Source organism: Heterodontus francisci, chromosome 44 (genome assembly GCF_036365525.1).
Source record: "Heterodontus francisci isolate sHetFra1 chromosome 44, sHetFra1.hap1, whole genome shotgun sequence".
Taxonomy (NCBI): domain Eukaryota; kingdom Metazoa; phylum Chordata; class Chondrichthyes; order Heterodontiformes; family Heterodontidae; genus Heterodontus; species Heterodontus francisci.
Genome location: NC_090414.1, coordinates 15830669 through 15850274, shown reverse-complemented (window position 1 = coordinate 15850274; position 19606 = coordinate 15830669). Strand labels below are relative to the sequence as shown.

At 53.3% G+C, this 19606-nt stretch overlaps 2 protein-coding genes across 5 annotated transcripts in view; one reads left to right on the top strand and one right to left on the bottom strand.

Annotated features, from left to right (window-relative positions):
• nxf1b (nuclear RNA export factor 1b) overlaps positions 1-14774 on the bottom strand; it is an 89602-nt gene extending 74828 nt beyond the window's left edge. For all 4 annotated transcript variants that reach the window (XM_068021487.1, XM_068021488.1, XM_068021489.1 and 1 more), the window contains exon 1: positions 14543-14774. In XM_068021487.1, the coding sequence (XP_067877588.1) occupies positions 14543-14570 (28 nt within the window). In that variant the 5' untranslated portion in view covers positions 14571-14774. The remainder of the gene's footprint in view (positions 1-14542) is intronic.
• Positions 14775-15801: 1027 nt separating this feature from the next.
• LOC137355982 (protein RD3-like) overlaps positions 15802-19606 on the top strand; it is a 46168-nt gene continuing 42363 nt past the window's right edge. The window contains exon 1 of the mRNA XM_068021685.1: positions 15802-15871. The gene's annotated coding sequence lies outside the window, so the exon portion shown is untranslated. The remainder of the gene's footprint in view (positions 15872-19606) is intronic.

Sequence of the window (19606 nt, the reverse complement as noted above, 5' to 3'; positions counted from 1 at the left end):
TTTTGTTTCAGATTTCCAGCATCCGCAGTATTTTGCTTTTATTCCTACCAAACATCCCCACCTGTCCCTATATTTCCCTACCACCTACCTATACTAGTGACAATTTATAATGGCCAATTTACCTATCAACCTGCAAGTCTTTTGGCTTGAGGGAGGAAACTGGAGGACCCGGAGAAAACCCACGCAGACACAGGGAGAACTTGCAAACTCCACACAGGCAGTACCCGGAATCGAACCCGGGTCCCTGGAGCTGTGAGGCTGCGGTGCTAACCACTGCGCCACTGTACCGCCCTAAATATTGCATAGATTGGGAGCAGAAAGATCTTCCATAATCACTACAAGAAATCTTTGTCAGATTTCGCTATTCATTCAATCAGGTGTAGAAAACCCTGAGAACAAATGCATGAATATTAATTGAGAATATAAAAACAAAATAACTATCAAGAGAGCAAGTTAGGAGAGGAGTATGTAGCTGCCTGATAATGATTACACTATCATGCTGGAACATGTACTCTCGACATTTGAAACAAAAACAAGAAATGCTGGATTCCAGCATTTCTTGTTTTTGTTTCAGATTTCCAGCATCCGCAGTATTTTGCTTTTACTCGACATTTTATAGCTAATGAACCCTACACACTTTGTATGGAACATAGAAACATAGCAGGAGTAGGCCATGCAGCCCATCAAACCTGCCCCTTCATTCAAGATGAGCATGGCTGATCATCCACTTCAATGCCTTTTTCTCACACTATCCTCATATCCCCTTGTCATTTGCATTTAGAAATCTGTCAATCTCTGCTTTAAACATACTCAATGACTGAGCTTCCACAGCCCTCTGAGGTAGAGAATTCCAAAGATTCACAACCCTCGGAGTAAAGACATTTCTCCTCATCCCAGTCCTAAGTGGTTTCCCCTTATTTTGAAATTGTGTCCCCTGGTTTGAGACTCCCCAACCAGGGTAAACATCTTAGCTGCATCTAACCTGTCTATCCCTTTAAGTATTTTGTAGGTTTCAAGTAGATCACCTCTCATTCTTCAAAACTCTAGAGAATACCGGCCCAGTTTCCCCAATCTCCCTTCACTGAACAGTCCCACCATCCCGGGAATAAGTCTGATGAACCTTTGTTGCACTCCCTCTATGGCAATAATATCCTTCCTAAGTTAAAGGGACCAAAACTGAACAAAGTACTCCAAATGCGGACTAACCAAGGTTCTATACAATTGAAGCAAGACTTCACTACTCCTGCATTCAAATCCTCTTGTGAAAAAGGCCAACATACCATTAGCCTTCCTAATTGCTTGCTGCAGCTGCATGTTAGCTTTCAGGGACTTATTGACAAGGACACCCAGGTCCCTTTGTACATCTACACTTTCTAATCTCTTACTATTTAAGAAATACTCTGCACATCTGTTTCTCCTACCAAAGTGGATAACCTCACATTTTTTCCACATTATATTCCATCTGCCGCATTCTTGCCCACTCACTAAGTTTGTCCAAATCCCCTTGAGGCCGCTTTGCATCTTCCTCACAACACACATTCCCACCTAGTTTTGCGTCATCCGCAAACTTGGAAATATTACATTCAATCCCCACATCCAAATCATTGATATATATTGTGAACAGTTGGGGCCCAAGCACTGATCCCTCCGGTATCCTACTAGTCACAGCCTGCCAACACGAGAATGGCCCATTTATTTCTACTGTCTGCTTTCTGCCTGTTAACCAATCGTTAATCCATGCCAGTATATTACCTCCTATCCAATGTGCTTTAATTTTACTAACCAACCTCCTGTTGGGGACTTCATCAAAAGCCTTCTGAAAATCCAAGTATACCACGTCCACCGACTCCCCTTTATCAACTCTGTTAGTAACATCCTCAAAAAACTCCAACAGGTTTGTCCAACATGATTTCCCATTCATAAATCAACACCTACAAATCACAATTGACCAGCCCTTTCCTGCTTTTATTTCCATGACTTTGACCAAGCAAGCCTCTCTGCAGGAGAGCAGCAAGCAGCTGCCATTTTAGACATTTTCACAGCAATTAATCCCACATACGCATCTAATCAGTAGCCTTAAAAGGGGCAGGCAATGTTAGCATTAAACACAACCGAACTATAGACCAAAAATTATCCGTGGCCAAGATAATTTAAAAAAGACTAATTTTCCTCTTATGTTGGTCTCAGATTGGTACCTGACCACAATTGAGACCAGGGAATCACAACCTCTCACTACACCATGGACCCCATTGTGAAGAAATCTGAGGTGAATCAGCAAAGTGCCAAATATAGGGTCTCAGTTACTAAGCACATTGTTGAACCAGCAATTTAATAAATACAGTACAAAGTTTTTTTTTTAAATGCTGACATTGTCAGTTAGAGCTTTGTGGGATAATGTGCTGCAAAGTGGAATCTCACGCACATCAATTTTAGATGATGAATTACAGAAAAGTTGTTCATCCTCCCTGTATTAGAAGCTAACCAGTACTCTGTGCTGGTAGCCTGTATTTATGGTTTAACTGGCTCAACTCCAATGGTAGAGCCAGCTGCACACTCGAGGGCTCCTGTCCCCAAGACAACTCATACCAAAGCTCTCTGGACATGTGTACACGCCCTAGTGCACCTATCAGTCAAACAGAACCAATCAGTTTTGATGAAGGGAGCTACATTTCAAACATGTGTCCGCCTATTCTCTTTACAGATGCTAACAGATCTGCTGCATATATCTAGCATTTTCTGAAATTTGCAGGGCTTTCTCAGCCAAGTGTTTAAGGTCTTTTGTTGAGCACAGTTTTATGTATGTTATTTGTGTTTAAGTCAACCACAGGTAATAGATTCTGCCAGCAACCTCATAACATTCTTTAAATTTAGTCCCTTCAATATCTTGCTTGGGCTCTACAAAGGATCCTTTCATTTATCTTTGTTCATTTCAGACATCTGTAATTCATTACATGAAAATGAGGTGCCCATTTGACAAATACATTGTCCAATGTGAAACTGAGATAGACAGACAAGGAAACGCCCAGATTTCACCCTGGTCTGTGTGGAACGCAGCTGTACATCAGAAGCAACATGTTTCCTTGAAAGGAGTACACTTTGAAATTTGGGACTCTTCCTGGAATTTTCCTTTAATGTCTTAAGTTACAAGTTCTGGATTAGTTTCATTCCACGCAGATATGTCACAAATCCAACACTGCTTCAAGTCCGACATCATGTGACACCTTCAACACAAAAAGGCTGTTCCTTTTATGCTAGAGATGTACAATATATCCCCAAAATAGTGAATTTATCTACAATACAATATATAGGTTCAAAAGGTGCATGTAACCTTTTTGAGCTTTATTTGGGGCCCTTATAATCTATACCCCTCTACTAGCAAGAGGTAATCATTGCACCTCGTATAATTTGTCAATATTTATCTCAACTTTATCTATCATAATATTTTAAGATAATAGGAGAAAAACTATTTTGCTGGTTGGGCAGTCTAGGATTAGGGGACAGAGTCTAAAAGTCAGGGGCCAGGCCTTTCAGGAATGAAATTAGAAAACACTTCTACACACAAAGGATGGTAAAAGTTTGGAACTCACTTCCACAAAAGGCAATTGATGCCAGATCAATTGTTAATTTTACAGCAGCTTATTTTTAAGCATCCTCTCATGCTGTATACCAGGTTATCCAGAGAAGCAAGGGAGGAATTTAGTTGAGGCTCTGACCACCATTTTCCAATCCTCTCTGGCTATAGGCATGGTGCTGGTGGACTACATTGCTCCGTTTACAAAGTGAGAAAGGAATAGACTTAATAATTACAGGCCAGCCGGTGGTGGGAAAATTATTGGAAACATTTCTGAGGGACAGTATAAATCGTCACTTAGAAAGGCACTGATTAATCAATGACAGTAAATTTAAGGGAAGGTCATACCTGCCTAACTGGACTGAATTTTTGGAGAAGGTAACAAGGAGAGTCAATGAGTGAAGCACATTTGATGTAGTCTTCATGGATTTTAGCAAGGTTTTTGATAAAGGTTCCACATGGCAGACTGGCCAGAATAGGTCAAAGCCCCTGGGATCCAAAAGAAAGTGGTGTCGGATCCAAAATTGGCTCAGTGCCAGGAGGCAAAGGTCAACGAATGCTTTTGTGACTGGAAGGTTGTTTGCAACGGGGTTCTGCAGGGCTCAGTTCGAGGCCCCTTGCTTTTGAGGTACTATATCAATGATTTAGACTTAACTGTGGGAGGCATCATCAAGAAGTTTGCAGATGAAATAAAAATTGATTATGTGGTTGATAGTGAGGAAGCTGTAGACTGCAGGAAAATATCAATGGACTGGTCAAGTGGGTAGAAAAGTGGCAAATGGAATTCAATCCGGAGAAGTGCAAGATAATGCATTTGGGGAGGGCCAACAGGGCAAGGAAATAAATGGCCGAGTTCTGAACAGAGGAATCCTGAAGTGCATGCCCACAGACCCCTGAAGGTAGCAGGACAGGTAGGTAAGGCACTTAAGGCATACTGGATACTTTATAAGCAAGACATAGAATACAAGAGCCGGGAGGTTATGCTGGCACTGTATAAAACAGTAGTTAGACCCCATCTAGAGTAGTGCATACAGATCTGCTTACCACATTGCAGCAAGGATGTGATCGCACTAGAGAGGGCACAGAGATTTAGGAGAATGTTGCCAGGACTGGAGAATTCTAGCAAAGAACAAGGCTGCAGTTGTTTTCTTGGACCGAGGAGGCGGAGGGCAGATTTAATTGAGGTGTGTAAAGTTATGAGGGACTTAAGAGTGGATAGGAAGGACCTATTTCCAGTCACAGAGGGGTCAATATCCAGGGGGCATAGATGTAATGTAATTGACAAAAGGATTAAAGGGCAGTTGAGAAATTTTATTTCACCCAGATGGTGGTGGGGGTCTGGAACTCACTACCTGAAAGGCTGGTAGAGGCAGAAACCCCCATCGTTTTTAAAAAGTAACTGGATATGCACTTGAAATGCTGTAACCTACAAGACTGAAAAGTGGGATTAAGCTGGATAGCTTGTTTTCAGTCTGCACAGGTACAATGGGCAGAATGGCCTCCTTCTGTGCTGAAAATTTCTATGACTTTTCAATGTTAGAGCTGGGAGGTCCAGCTGAAATAACCCAAGCAAATTTTTGCAGTACAACATGTAGCCACAATGTACTGATGGTGAAGGAAGTGAACAGTGACAGTGGTGTCAACTGAGTGTCAAGTTTATTGAGTATTATGAAACCGCATCCATCCACATGTGTGGTGCATAGTGCATCATTCTTCTAACTCAAGCTTTGTAGATGTCAAAGAGGATTTTTGGGTGAAGGAGTGGGTCAAGAGATTGCAGAGCATCCAGCCTCTGCCCTCCTTTTGTAGCTGGTCTGGTTAAGCTTCTAGTCAATGATGACATCTTAAGTTGTTGATAGAAAGCCACTCGTCAAGTGTGGTGCCAGTGCAGGTACAGAGAGATTGCCATTACCTGGCACCTATATATAACAAATGTTACCTGCCACTCGCCAGTACTCTGGTATATGTTATTCAACGCATACGTGCTCAACAGTAAGATATGATTGGCTCTTTGACCACAGAATGCATCAGAATCACACCCACTTGGAACCAGACGTCATTAGACAGTGATCAAGATTGGGAACCTTGACTGTCCCCTTCCTGGCCCACAGATGCTGAGGCCACTCAGAGACTCCACGGCTTCCCCAACCAAAGTTGGCTATCACAAACCTTAGACGTTCCTGGTCTGCATAGTGTTTTTGTATTCACTGGAAGTGGGCATCACTGGCAAGTTCAGAATTTATTGCCCATCCTTAATTGCCCTCGAGATACAACCAAGTGGCTTGCTGGGCCATTTCAGAGGGGAGTTAAGAGTCACCCATATTGCTGTGGATCTGGAGTCACATGCAGACCCAGACCGGGTAAGGACAGTAGATTTATTTCCCTAAAGGACATCAGTGAAGCAGATAGACGTTTTTAGTTTTAGTTCTGTCGTTTCCTGCTCACCATTACTATTACTAGCTTTTTATTCCAATACAGAAAGGATGTAATTGCACGAGAGAGGGTACAGAGGAGATTTACGAGGACGTTGCCAGGACTGGAAAAATGCAGCTATGAGGAAAGGTTGGATAGTCTGTGGTTATTCTCCTTGGACCAGGGGCAACTGAGGGGAGATCCAATTGAAATGTTCAAAATTGTGAGGAGCATGGATAGAGTGGATGTGAAGGGCCTATTTATATTAGCAGAGAGGTAAATGACTAGGGGGCATAGATTTAAAGTGATTGGTAGAAAGATTAGAGGGGAGATGAGGAAAGATTTTTTCACCTAGAGGGTGTTGAGGTTCTGGAACTCACTGCCTGAAAGTGTCTGGACATACACGTCAAGTGCCATAACCTTCAGGGCTAAGACCAAATGCAAGAAGGTGGGATTACAATGTGGGGGGGAGGGAGGGTGCTCGTTTTTTGGCCAGTGCAGACACAATGGGCCAAGTGGCCATTTTCTGTGCTGTAAACTTTCTATGATTCTCTTCCAGATTTATTTAATTAACTGAATTTAAAATTCCCAGCTGCCACAATGGGATTTGAACTAATAGAACATAGAACATAGAACATACAGCACAGAACAGGCCCTTCGGCCCACAATGTTGTGCCGATCCTTTGTCCTCTGTCAAGGACAATTTAATCTATACCCCATCATTCTCCTTTATCCATATACCTATCCAAAAGCCTTTTGAAAGTCCCTAAAGTTTCTGACTCAACAACTTCCCCGGGCAAGGCATTCCATGCCTCGACCACTCTCTGGGTAAAGAACCTTCCCCTGACATCCCCCTTATATCTCCCACCCTTCACCTTAAATTTATGACCCCTTGTAACGCTTTGCTCCACCCGGGGAAAAAGTTTCTGACTGTCTACCCTATCTATTCCCCTGATCATCTTATAAACCTCTATCATGTCACCCCTCATCCTTCTCCTTTCTAATGAGAAGAGGCCTAGAATGTTCAGCCTTTCCTCGTAAGACTTATTCTCCATAATCTCTCCAAATCATTAACATAACCACTATGTTACTGTACCCCGTAGTTTATATGAATTATTTACCTCAGTTATCAAGAAGCTTTAAAATTTTCACATTATGGTGCATTAGAAAGAGCAAAATGTGTACCTATATGATGATTAAACAGAGGCTGAAAGTGAGACGAGATGAAATATTTTAGAGTGTGTTAAAGAACTAAAATGTAACAAAATGCTTACTAAAAGTTACTAAACTGGTCTGAGTTTTGAAGAATCAGCACAAGTGTGCACAAGATGGTAAAGATTACACTGTGTAAGAATCTGTCAACCTGTGACATTTTAGTAAACTGCAGGAAGTACGGGACTACAGTGAACAGTATTCCTGTGCTGTTTATGTTTTTATTATAAGAGCACTGATTATACTTGGCAGTTATTCGAGTTATGAAAATTTCTGTCAAGGAGAAAAATATCAGTGATAAACTGCATAGGAATTCCATGAGGCCCAGAAAAATAGTCTTCTGTATCAATTTAAGAATGAGGCATTTTTATCTCTATCCTCAAACTTGCTCTTCCAATCTCACACCAACATCTGCAATCAAACTGATCTGAAGTTAGTATCAGAAGGTATTTGGCAAGATTGGTTTTCTCTCCCATCTTATGAAACAGACCTTAACAACTATGGGGCATTTTATTACATTAAGGACGATACAAAGTAGAGGCCTGCTACCCGACCCGAACATGCCGGGACCTGACGACATGTGTCGAGGTCGGGTCGGGCCCATCTTCAGGGTACGGCGTTCGGGCTCGGCTCGGGCCAGGCCGAGTCCAGGTCAGGTTGGGTGGGCCAGACACACACGGTAAGTGCTCTGCTAGTAACTACTGAAATTTTAAAAACTTAGCTGAGCTGGGAGTCCGCAATGAAACTGAGTCTGCACAGTGAGCGATGACGTCACTATGACATCATCGCGCACGCGCTGTAGCTTCTGGAGCTTCCCAGTCGGAAGGTAAGTAAAGGGATGGTCGGGTTCAGGTCAGGTTGGGCTCAGGGCAAAATCGGAGGGACTCAGGCCGGGTCGGGCTCGGGTTCAATCGGGTTCTTTTTTCTCGACCTGAGCAGGCCTCTACTACAAAGTACTTCACAGGAGCATAAGCAAACAAAATTTAACACTGAGCCACATAAGGAGAGTAGAGCAGATGACCAAACCCTTGGCCCAAAAGGTAGGTATGAAGGAGCGTGTTAACGGAGGAGAGAGGCGGAGAGGTTTAGGGAGGGAATTCCAGAGCTTAGGGCCCAGGCAGCTGAAGGCACAGCCACCAATGGTGGAGCAATGAAAATCAGTGATGTGAAAGAGGTCAGAATTGGAGGGGCTCAGAAACTGGAGCTGGAGATGGGTAAAGCTACAGTATTTAAAAAGCTCAACACCATCCAAGACAGTCTGCTCGATCCACTGTCACTTCCTCAAGATGGGCTACTCCTGGAAAGGTTCTGCTCTTCTCTCAGACAGGATTTCCATTTGTTTCTTTGACTTTGTTCCAGCTCTGATGAAAGGTCACAGAGCTGAAACGTTAACTGTTTCTCTCTCTCAAGATTCTGCTTGAGCTGCTGAGTATTTCCAGCACTTTCTGTTTTTACACCACTTTCACTGTACTCCCTCCACCCCAACCCACTGCAGCTGCAGGAGACACTGCAGCAACTTGCCTTACTTCAACAGCACTTCCCACAGTGACCTTGTGAGATATTGCTGCTGTTGAGAGAACACACGACCTTCCCTTCATGGGTAAAAGCAACTGAAGTCACTATCCTTCATTCCATCATACGCAGCACAGTTCCAACATGTTACTGCATCCAATAAATGATAAATTACATATCTAAATTCACTCATTTTTTTTATTCATTCATGGGATGTGGGCGTCACTGGCTAGGTCAGCATTTGTTGCCCATCCCTAATTGCCCTTGAGAAGGTGGCGGTGAGCTGCCTTCTTGAACCATTCCAGTCCATGTGAGGTAGGTATACCCACAGTGCTGTTAGGGAGGGAGTTCCAGGATTTTGACCCAGCAACAGTGAAGGAATGGCGATATAGTTCCAAGTCAGGATGGTGTGTGACTTGGAGGGGAACTTGCAGGTGGTGGTGTTCCCATGCATCTGCTGCCGTTGTCCTTCTAGTTGGTAGAGGTCGCAGGTTTATATTTACATACGATGACTTAGCTGGGAGGCAGCAGGCAACAATCAAGTTCAGGGTTCAAGTGTCAACATGGCTGTTATAATTGTCGTCAAACCCCTCAGATCACAATTTTAAATCACTTCCTGATATTTACTTGATGCCAAATGTCACATCACAATGGGTAACCCTACTGTGTAAAGAGTCCTGCACAATTAGAGAAAAATAACTTGTTAACTCTTCACTAGGAAGTTCTACTCAGTAAGTTTATACTTCTTTCCCCAGTGCAACTTGCAGGAATATTCTGATATAAAACAGATTCATTTATCCTGAGCACAAAACTGGTGACAAGTGTAAAGTGCACAATTGGACCAATGTTCAAACTGATTGATTACCATTCCCACTGGTCTAAACTGAGCATAGCTCGGGGGTACACCCAGCTATACCACACCATATTTCAATCTGTCAAAAGTTCAACTCACTTCCTGAACAGCTGTTAGTCTAGTGGAATCCACACATTTTGAACTACATGGATTATACACCAGCCACAAAACATTTGCCTGAAGTGGACTGGCTTCACTGTTATAGAACCATAGAACAATTATGGCACAGAAGGAGGCCATTCAGCCCGCCGTGTCCGTGCCAGCCGCAAAAACTAGCCGCCCAATCTAATCCCACCTTCCAACAACTGGTCCATAGCCTTGTAGGTTACAGCACTTCAAGTGCATGCCCATGTACCGCAGGGTCACCATTTTGCAGGCAGGCTGGTCTTGATTTCTCCAATTCATTATGCAGGCATCACAGATGAGACACAAGAGACCCTATTTTCTAATGATGCCAAAATATAAAATTACCTAAATGAAGCTCACAAACATGTTACAGTAACTTGTGCAGGTAGATTCTGCTGGATGCAAATCTCTAATGTATATTTTTAAAAATACAAATACACTAATGGATCTCCTGTGGCATTGCACACAGTGAGCAGGAGGACATATGTTCGGAGCTTAACAGCGGGTGCCAAGGACAACGTAACAGGAATTTAATGATCCTGTACTTGTTGGATCTTCGCTTTGATGGGGTAGTTTGGGGGGGGGGGGGGGGGGGGGGGGGGGATGTGGTAACGTGACTGAAGCACTTACTGGTAGTCTACCATATGCAAGCCTGTTGACATCAGATTGAAATATATGTTTATCATACAAAAACCCTACTGTTGGCACCTGCTGGGCTCTACACGTGCTCACTGCAAAGTTAGAAAATGTACATCACAGAAATAGGCCACTCAATCCAGGGAAAAGGGTGGTGTGGGGGGGGGGGGGGAAGGGAGAAACCCAGGGGCAAGGGGAAAAGGGATGGTGTGGGCAGTGGAAGGGAGAAACCCAGGGGCAAGGGGAAAAGGGATGGTGTGGGGGTGGAGGGAGGGAGGGAGGGAGGGAGGGAGGGGAGGGAGGGGAGGAGGGAGGGGAGGGAGGGAGGGAGGGAGGGGGGGAGGGAGGGAGGGAGGGAGGGAGGGAGGGGGGGAGGGAGGGGGGGAGGGAGGGGGGGGGAGGGGGGGGGGAGGGGGGGGGAGGGGGGGGGAGGGAGGGGGGAGGGAGGGGGGAGGGAGGGAGGGACAGAGAGGGAGGGGGGGAGGGACAGAGAGGGAGGGAGGGGGGGCAGAGAGGGAGGGAGGGAGGGGGGGCAGAGAGGGAGGGAGGGAGGGGGGGCAGAGAGGGAAGGGAGGGAGGGGGGCAGAGAGGGAGGGAGGGGGGCAGAGAGGGAGGGAGGGAGGGAGGGGGGGAGGGGAGGGGAGGGAGGGAGGGGGGGAGGGGAGGGAGGGAGGGGAGGAGGGAGGGAGGGAGGGGAGGGAGGGAGGGAGGGAGGGGAGGGAGGGAGGGAGGGAGGGGAGGAGGGAGGGGAGGGAGGGAGGGAGGGAGGGGAGGGAGGGGGGGGGAGATGGAGGGAGGGGGGGGTAGAGGGAGGGAGGGGGGGGGAGAGGAGGGAGGAGGGGGGGGGGAGAGGGAGGGAGGGGGGGGGGGAGAGGAGGGAGGGGGGGTGGGGGGGGGAGAGGGAGGGAGGGGGGGGGGGAGAGGGAGGGAGGGGGGGGGGAGAGGGAGGGAGGGGGGGGGAGAGGGAGGGAGGGGGGGGGGAGAGGGAGGGAGGGGGGGGGAGAGGGAGGGAGGGGGGGGGGGAGAGGGAGGGAGGGGGGGGGGGGGAGAGGGAGGGAGGGGGGGGGGGAGAGGGAGGGAGGGGGGGGTGGGGGAGAGGGAGGGAGGGGGGGGAGGGAGGGAGGGAGGGGGGGGGGGGAGGAGAGGGAGGGGGGGGGGAGAGGGAGGGAGGGGGGGGAGAGGGGAGGGGAGGGGGGAGAGGGGAGGAGGGAGGGAGGGGGAGGGGAGGGAGGGGGGGGGAGAGGGAGGGAGGGGGGGGAGAGGGAGGAGGGGGAGAGGGAGGGAGGGGGGAGAGGGAGGGAGGGAGGGGTGAGGGAGGGAGGGAGGGGGGAGAGGGAGGGAGGGGGGGGGGAGAGGGAGGGAGGGGGGGGGGGAGAGAGGGAGGGAGGGGGGGGGAGAGGGAGGGAGGGGGGGGGGGGAGAGGGAGGGAGGGGGGGGGGGAGAGGGAGGGAGGGGGGGGGGGAGAGGGAGGGAGGGGGGGGGGGGAGAGGGAGGGAGGGGGGGGGGGGAGAGGGAGGGAGGGGGGGGGGGGGGAGAGGGAGGGAGGGGGGGGGGGGGGGAGAGGAGGGAGGGGGGGGGGGAGGGAGGGGGGGGGGAGAGGGAGGAGGGGGGGGGAGAGGGAGGGGGGGGGAGAGGGAGGGGAGGGGGGAGAGGGAGGGAGGGGGGGAGTGGGAGGGAGGGGGGGGAGAGGGAGGGGTGGGGGGGGAGAGGGAGGGAGGGGGGGGAGAGGGAGGGAGGGGGGGAGAGGGAGGGAGGGGGGGGCTGAGGGAGGGAGGGGGGGGGGAGGGGGAGGGAGGGGGGGGGGGAGAGGGTGGGGGGGGGGGAGAGGGAGGGGGGGGGGGGAAGAGGGAGGGGGGGGGGGAAGAGGGAGGGGGGGGGAGAGGGAGGGAGGGGGAGAGGAGGAGGGAGGAGGGGGGGAGGGGAGGGGGGGAGAGGAGGGAGGGAGGGGGGGAGAGGGAGGGTAGGAGGGGGGGAGAGGGTGGGAGGGGGGGAGAGGGAGGAGGGGGGGAGAGGGGGGGGAGAGGGGAGGGAGGGAGGGGGGGGCGAGGAGGGAGGGATGGAGGGGGGAGAGGGAGGGAGGGTTGGGGGGGGGATGAGGAGGGAGGAGGGGGGGGAGAGGGAGGGAGGAGGGGGGGGGAGAGGGAGGGAGGAGGGAGAGGAGGGAGGGAGGGGAGAGGGAGGGAGGGAGGGGGGGGAGAGGGAGGGGGGAGGGGAGGGGGGGGGGAGGGTGGGGGGGGAGGAGGGGGGGAGAGGGAGGGAGGAGAGGAGGGAGGGTGGAGAGGGAGGGAGGAGGGGGGGGGAGAGGGAGGGAGGGAGGGGAGGGGTGGGAGAGGGAGGGAGGGAGGGAGGGGGGGGGAGAGGGAGGGAGGGAGGGATGGGAGGGGAGGGAGGGGGAGAGGGAGGGTAGGGAGGGGGGATGGGTGGGAGGGAGGAGGGAGGGAGGGAGGGATGGGAGGGTTGGAGGAGGGAGGAGGGAGGGAGGGGGAGGAGGGAGGGGAGGGAGGGAGGGGGGGGGGGAGAGGGAGGGAGGGAGGGAGGGGGGGGATGAGGGAGGGAGGGAGGGAGGGGGGGGGAGAGGGAGGGAGGGAGGGAGGTGGGGGTGAGGGGGGAGGGAGGGGGGGGGGAGAGGGAGGGAGGGAGGGAGGGGGGGAGAGGGAGGGGGGAGGGAGGGGGGGAGAGGGGGGAGGGGGGGGAGAGGGAGGAGGGGGGGGAGAGGGAGGGAGGGGGGGGAGAGGGAGGGAGGGGGGGGAGAGGGAGGGAGGGGGGTGAGGGGAGGGAGGGGGGGTGAGAGGGAGGGAGTGGGGGGGGAGAGGGAGGGGGGGGGGAGAGGGAGGGGGGGGGAGGGGAGGGGGGGGGGGTGAGGGGGGTGGGGGGAGTGGGAGGGGGGGGATGTGGAGGGGGGGAGAGGGAGGGGGGGGGAGAGGGAGGGGGGGGAGAGGGAGGGGGGGGAGAGGGAGGGGGGGGTGAGAGTGGGGGGGAGAGGAGGGGAGGGAGGGGGGGGAGAGGGAGGGTGGAGGGGGGGGAGAGGGAGGGGGGGGTGGGAGAGGGAGGGAGGGAGGGGGGGGGAGAGGGAGGGAGGGAGGGGGGGGGAGGTGGAGGGGGGGAGGAGGGAGGGGGGGGGAGAGGGAGGGAGGGAGGGGGGGGGAGAGGGAGGGAGGGAGGGGGGGGGAGAGGGAGGGAGGGAGGGGGGGGAGAGGGAGGGAGGGAGGGGGGGGGAGAGGGAGGGAGGGGGGGTGAGAGGGAGGGAGGGGGGGGGAGGAGGGAGGGAGGGGGGTGGGGTGGGGAGGAGGGAGGGATGGGGGGGGGGAGAGGGAGGGAGGGAGGGGGGGAGGGGAGGAGGGTGGGGGGGGGGAGAGGGAGGAGGGGGGGGGGAGAGGGAGGGAGGGTGAGGGGGGGGGAGAGGGAGGGGGGGGGAGAGGAGGGGGGGGAGGGGGAGGGGTGGGAGAGGGAGGGGGGGGAGAGGGAGGGGGGGGAGAGGGGGGGAGAGGGAGGGGGGGGAGAGGGAGGGGGGGGAGAGGGAGGGGGGGGAGAGGGAGGGGGGGGTGAGGGGAGTGGGGGGGGAGAGGGGGGGGGAGAGGGGGGGGGGAGGGGGGGGATGAGAGGGGGGGGGGAGGGGGGGGAGAGGGGGGGGGAGAGGGGGGGAGAGGGAGGGAGAGGGAGGGAGGGGGGGGAGGGAGGGGGGGGGGGGGAGAGGGAGGGAGGGAGGGAGAGGGAGGGAGGGAGGGAGGGGGGGGGTGGAGGGGGCAGTGGAAGGGAGAAACCCAGGGAAAAGGGATGGTGGGTACCAGGGTTGGCCAGGGAGAGGAGCGCCAAGGAAGCCCAAGGGAGATGAATCCAGGGGGAGGAGGGGTTAATCAGGGGGGAGATGCGAGGTGGAGGTGAAGGTGAACTGGGGGGGGGGGGGGGGGGGGTGAAGGTGAACCCAGGAGGGAGGGGCGAGACGAGGCAGGAATCCAGGGGGAGAGGGATGGGATGGGGGGGGGAGAGGGATGGGATGGGGGGGGGAGAGGGCAGGAAACCCTCCCGCCTGCGGAGAGTCTGAGAGGCGGGATGGTGAATACTAAAACCCGGGGACGCGGCCCAGAAACCGGGGCCTTCCCCTTCCCACCACCCCCCAACCACCCAAAAACACCGGGGCTGCCGATCACCGCCCCCCAACCCCACCCTTTAAACATTTAAATCCCTTCCATTCCCGGCCGTTAAACCGCCCCTCGCCTCACCGCTGTAGTGCCGACCGTCTTCCGACATCGCCCGCTCCCGGCCTCTAATCCTCTCGGGAACTGATACGTCAATATATCCCAGTTAACTGCGGTGAGAAATTTTGGGGGTAAAAATTGCGAATGTTTCATAAATAACGATCGGAAATCCTGAGATAAACTGTTTGCGACGCTCGCTTCGCTCGCTGACGGACAATCGGGCGCCCGCGCCGTCGCGCGCGTGTCACGTGCGCGTTCCCACGCCCCCGGCGTCAACTGGCACGCTGCCCACCGCCGCGTGCGTGCGTGCGCGTCGCCCGCTCGGTGGCATTCTGACTGTGCGTGCGCGTCAACAGGCACGCTGCTTGGTCTGCGCCAGCGTGTCCTCCCTCGCGGCCGTTGACGGAAAGAAGAGGGGGGGGGGGGGGGGGGCGGAGCTACTCCGCCCGCGCGTACGTGCGTGACTTCCGCCGCTTCCCCCTCTCTCCCTTTGTCCCGCCACCGCCGCTCCCATTGACCTTGCCCCGCCCCACGTGTGGGGGCGCGGCTTGCTGGCCTCACGTGGTGGGCCTGACCCCGTCTGCGGCCCCGCCCCCACCACACACACACACACACACACACACACCTTGTGTTGTTGTTGCAGCAATTTAAAGAGGCCGACACAATGTTAGTCTGTTGAAGGGAGAGGAGGCGCCCAGTGACAACTTGGTGTCAATAACGATGCCCCATTGCGGTTCACAACCAATGAAAGACTTTTTTTTTTGTAAAAAGCTGGTGCAATGTGGGAAACACAGTAGCCAATTGCGCACAGCAAGATCCCACAATGTGATAACGGATCATTTTTTTTGTTGAAGTGATGTTGGCTGAGGGATAAATATCACTTCTCTCCTCCCCCCCCCCCGCCCCCCCCAACTCTTTTTAAAATAGCAGTTGTGGGATATTTTACATCCGCCTTAGAGGGCAGGCCAGGCCTCGGTTTAATGTCTCGTCCGAAAGAAAATGTTTCTAACCCTAAATTAAGAGTTGATCTCACTGAGGCGCTTAAAATGATAGAGGGATTCAATCGAGCTGAGAGAAACTATTTCCTCTTGTGGGGGGGGGCGGTGGGGGAGTCCAGAACAAGGGGGTGATAGAGGCAGAAACATTTAAAAATACACTTGGATATGCACTTGCTGCAACCGACAGGGATACGGATCAAGAGGGATTAAACTGGCTCGTTCTTTGCTTTCAGATAGCACAGACACAATGGGCTGAATGGCCTCCGCCTGGGCTGTCAACCTTTCCAGCTTTCACAGCCTTCTCCTCCGAAGTCGATTTTGCCTGGTGGAAATAGGTGCTTTCGTTTAACAGAATGTAATTGATGTGTGTGTGTGTGTAGGAGGGGTACACAGAGAGAGAGAGAGAGAGAGCTTTGATGTTTATACCAGGCTGGATTACTGTGATTGGTACAAGATGCCGAGGGGGGGGGGGGGTGAGTGGGGGAGGAGCGGAGGGGGGTGGGTGGTTAGGCACAGTAGCATGCAATGTGACCGGAATGGCTCTTGAATCTTGCCGAGGTGAGACAAAGGAGGAGAAAAATAGCTCAGAGCTCCAGGAGGCAGCTAACCACTGCAGGCAGAGCGTTGCTAACAGCAAGGATCCCGCTCCCAGTTTTTGCGACAAGGACTGAACCCAGAAACATGACCTTCCAGCTATAGTGACAGAAGCCACGGCGCAGTCCTTCGCCCTGATGTTTGTTGTGCTGTCTGCTTTCTTTGTCTACTTCTGTGCAATCTTCTGGGCTTTCCACACTCCCCGGCTCACTGAGCAGAATCAGCCAGAGGACCAGCGGCACAGGAGATACCTGCAGGGGACAGTGAGGTTTGCATCCAACCCCTTGTATTCCTCTGCGGCTCTGGGAGACAGGGACCTCGAAAGGCTGGCTGGTCTCAAGCAGCAGAAGAGGGACCACTGCATGTTCAGCTATGTCACGGGCTGCGGCGAAACCTCCGAGATCCCCCGAGCCATTCCTGTCTAACTGCGGAGGAGGTGCTTAAAAGGGGCACATCAGTCGCTCCCAAAACCGGCGGACCCCACAATCAAGATCCCTTTCTCGGCAGGAACGGAGCTCATTGCAACAGCCTTCCCCCCCCACCCACCCTACACCACCCCTCCCCCCCCACACCATCCCTCCCCTGTTAACACTCAGACCATGATCATAGTGTATGATTACTGCTGCTTGTGAGGGTGGTGGGGGGGACAGTGCACGTGTTTGTTTGGGGAAGGGGTGTGGGTTACTGAGACACCTCGTGGCATGGTGAGAGTTGGAGAAGCAGTTTGATTCCCCCACCCCCTCAAACCCCGGGGCCCCGAGCCAACAGCTGATATCGGACAGATCAGTAAGTCAGCAAACGTGGGCTCAGCGCCCAGGCTAGAAGCAAGGGGTAGAATGCATCTGGATACCTCCAATAACATGTCCAGTGAGGCCATGCCAGGGCAGGATTGGGCTCAACGGCGATGCCTCACTCAGTCGAACAGCCAGGCAGCACTCACATGGCACTGAGCACAGGCTGGTATGAGAGGTCGATGGGGCACCAACCACAGCCACCAGTTCAATGATCCCATCATTTAGATCAGTGCGTGTGACACCTACCATCACGCATGACAAGGGCAATCATCAGGTGTCTTCTCTCTCTCTCTCTCTTTTTCTCAATCTGGTGAGTCACTCAGAGTGTGATGTCCCTATGTATGCATGCCCACGTGTGAAATCAGTTCCCTCACACTGCTTTGTTGAGTCAGTCCTCCAAAACTGCTTCCCCATTATGTCACCAGTACTCGATACCTGAACAAAATCCATAGATGCTCAGTGGCAGAATTGGAACAACACCACCCCCCCCTCACCATTGCCCTCCCCCACACTGCCTCCCCAGTATCGAGGGACAGAAACAGAGAGGTGAGTCATTAAAGAAGGAGTGTAAATAAGATCTCCGGGGGGGGGGTCACGTGACACTAAATACAGACTGGCCATCACTGCAACCTGATTTGGATCCTTTAGGTGACTGGGACAGCAGGCGGCAAATGCAGTTTAATAGGGGCAAAAGTAGAATCGTTAGCGATAACCAAAAGAGGGACTGAGTGTTAAATGTTGGGGTGGTGTGTGCTGATCAGCAAAGATTGGAGTGAGTGAGTTAGGAAACTATCAGCGTGGGCAACGAGTGGAAATAAGGTAGTGAGCCTCTTCAGCAGAGGGATGTTGGGGCAGGTCTCAAGAGGTTGTATTGTCGCTGTGTGAGATGTGGTTCGGATCCCATCTGGACGATTGTTTACAGTTCTGAGCACCTCATCACAGCAAGGATATGGTGAGTGGGTGAGTGAGGGATACGGTGAGTGGGTGGGTGAGGGATACGGTGAGTGGGTGAGTGAGGGATACGGTGAGTGGGTGAGTGAGGGGATACGGTGAGGTGGGTGGGGTGAGGGATATGGTGAGTGGGTGAGTGAGGGATACGGTGAGTGGGTGGGTGAGGGATATGGTGAGTGGGTGAGTGAGGGATACGGTGAGTGGGTGAGTGAGGGATACGGTGAGTGGGTGAGTGAGGGATACGGTGAGTGGGTGGGTGAGGGATACGGTGAGTGGGTGAGTGGGTGAGTGAGGGATACGGTGAGTGGGTGAGTGAGGGATACGGTGAGTGGGTGAGTGAGGGATACGGTGAGTGGGTGAGTGGGTGAGTGAGGGATACGGTGAGTGGGTGAGTGAGGGATACGGTGAGTGAGGGATACGGTGAGTGGGTGAGTGAGGATACGGTGAGTGGGTGAGTGAGGGATACGGTGAGTGGGTGGGTGAGGGATACGGTGAGTGGGTGAGTGGGTGAGTGAGGGATACGGTGAGTGGGTGAGTGAGGGATACGGTGAGTGGGTGAGTGAGGGATACGGTGAGTGGGTGAGTGGGTGAGTGAGGGATACGGTGAGTGGGTGAGTGAGGGATACGGTGAGTGAGGGATACGGTGAGTGGGTGAGTGAGGGATACAGTGAGTGGGTGAGTGAGGGATACGGTGAGTGGGTGAGTGAGGGATACGGTGAGTGGGTGAGTGGGTGAGTGAGGGATACGGTGAGTGGGTGAGTGAGGGATACGGTGAGCGGGTGTGAGTGAGGGATACGGTGAGTGGGTGAGTGAGGGATACAGTGAGTGAGGGATACGGTGAGTGGGTGAGTGAGGGATACGGTGAGTGGGTGAGTGAGGGATACGGTGAGTGGGTGAGTGAGGGATACGGTGAGTGGGTGAGTGAGGGATACGGTGAGTGGGTGAGTGAGGGATACGGTGAGTGGGTGAGTGAGGGATACGGTGAGTGGGTGAGTGAGGGATACGGTGAGTGGGTGAGTGAGGGATACGGTGAGTGGTGAGTGAAGGATACGGTGAGTGGGTGAGTGAGGGATACGGTGAGTGGGTGAGTGAGGGATACGGTGAGTGGGTGAGTGAGGGATACGGTGAGTGGGTGAGTGAGGGATACGGTGAGTGGGTGAGTGAGGGATACGGTGAGTGGGTGAGTGAGGGATACGGTGTGAGTGAGGGATACGGTGAGTGGGTGAGTGAGGGATACGGTGAGTGGGTGAGTGAGGGATACGGTGAGTGGGTGAGTGAGGGATACGGTGAGTGGGTGACTGAGGGATACGGTGAGTGGGTGAGTGAGGGATACGGTGAGTGGGTGAGTGAGGGATACGGTGAGTGGGTGAGTGAGGGATACGGTGAGTGGGTGAGTGAGGGATACGGTGAGTGGGTGACTGAGGGATACGGTGAGTGGGTGAGTGAGGGATACGGTGAGTGGGTGAGTGAGGGATACGGTGAGTGGGTGAGTGAGGGATACGGTGAGTGGGTGGGGGAGGGATACGGTGAGCGGGTGAGTGAGGGATACGGTGAGCGGGTGGGTGAGGGATACGGTGAGTGGGTGAGTGAGGGATACGGTGAGTGGGTGAGTGAGGGATACGGTGAGTGGGTGAGTGAGGGATACGGTGAGTGGGTGAGTGAGGGATACGGTGAGTGGGTGAGTGAGGGATACGGTGAGTGGGTGAGTGAGGGATACGGTGAGTGGGTGAGTGAGGGATACGGTGAGTGGG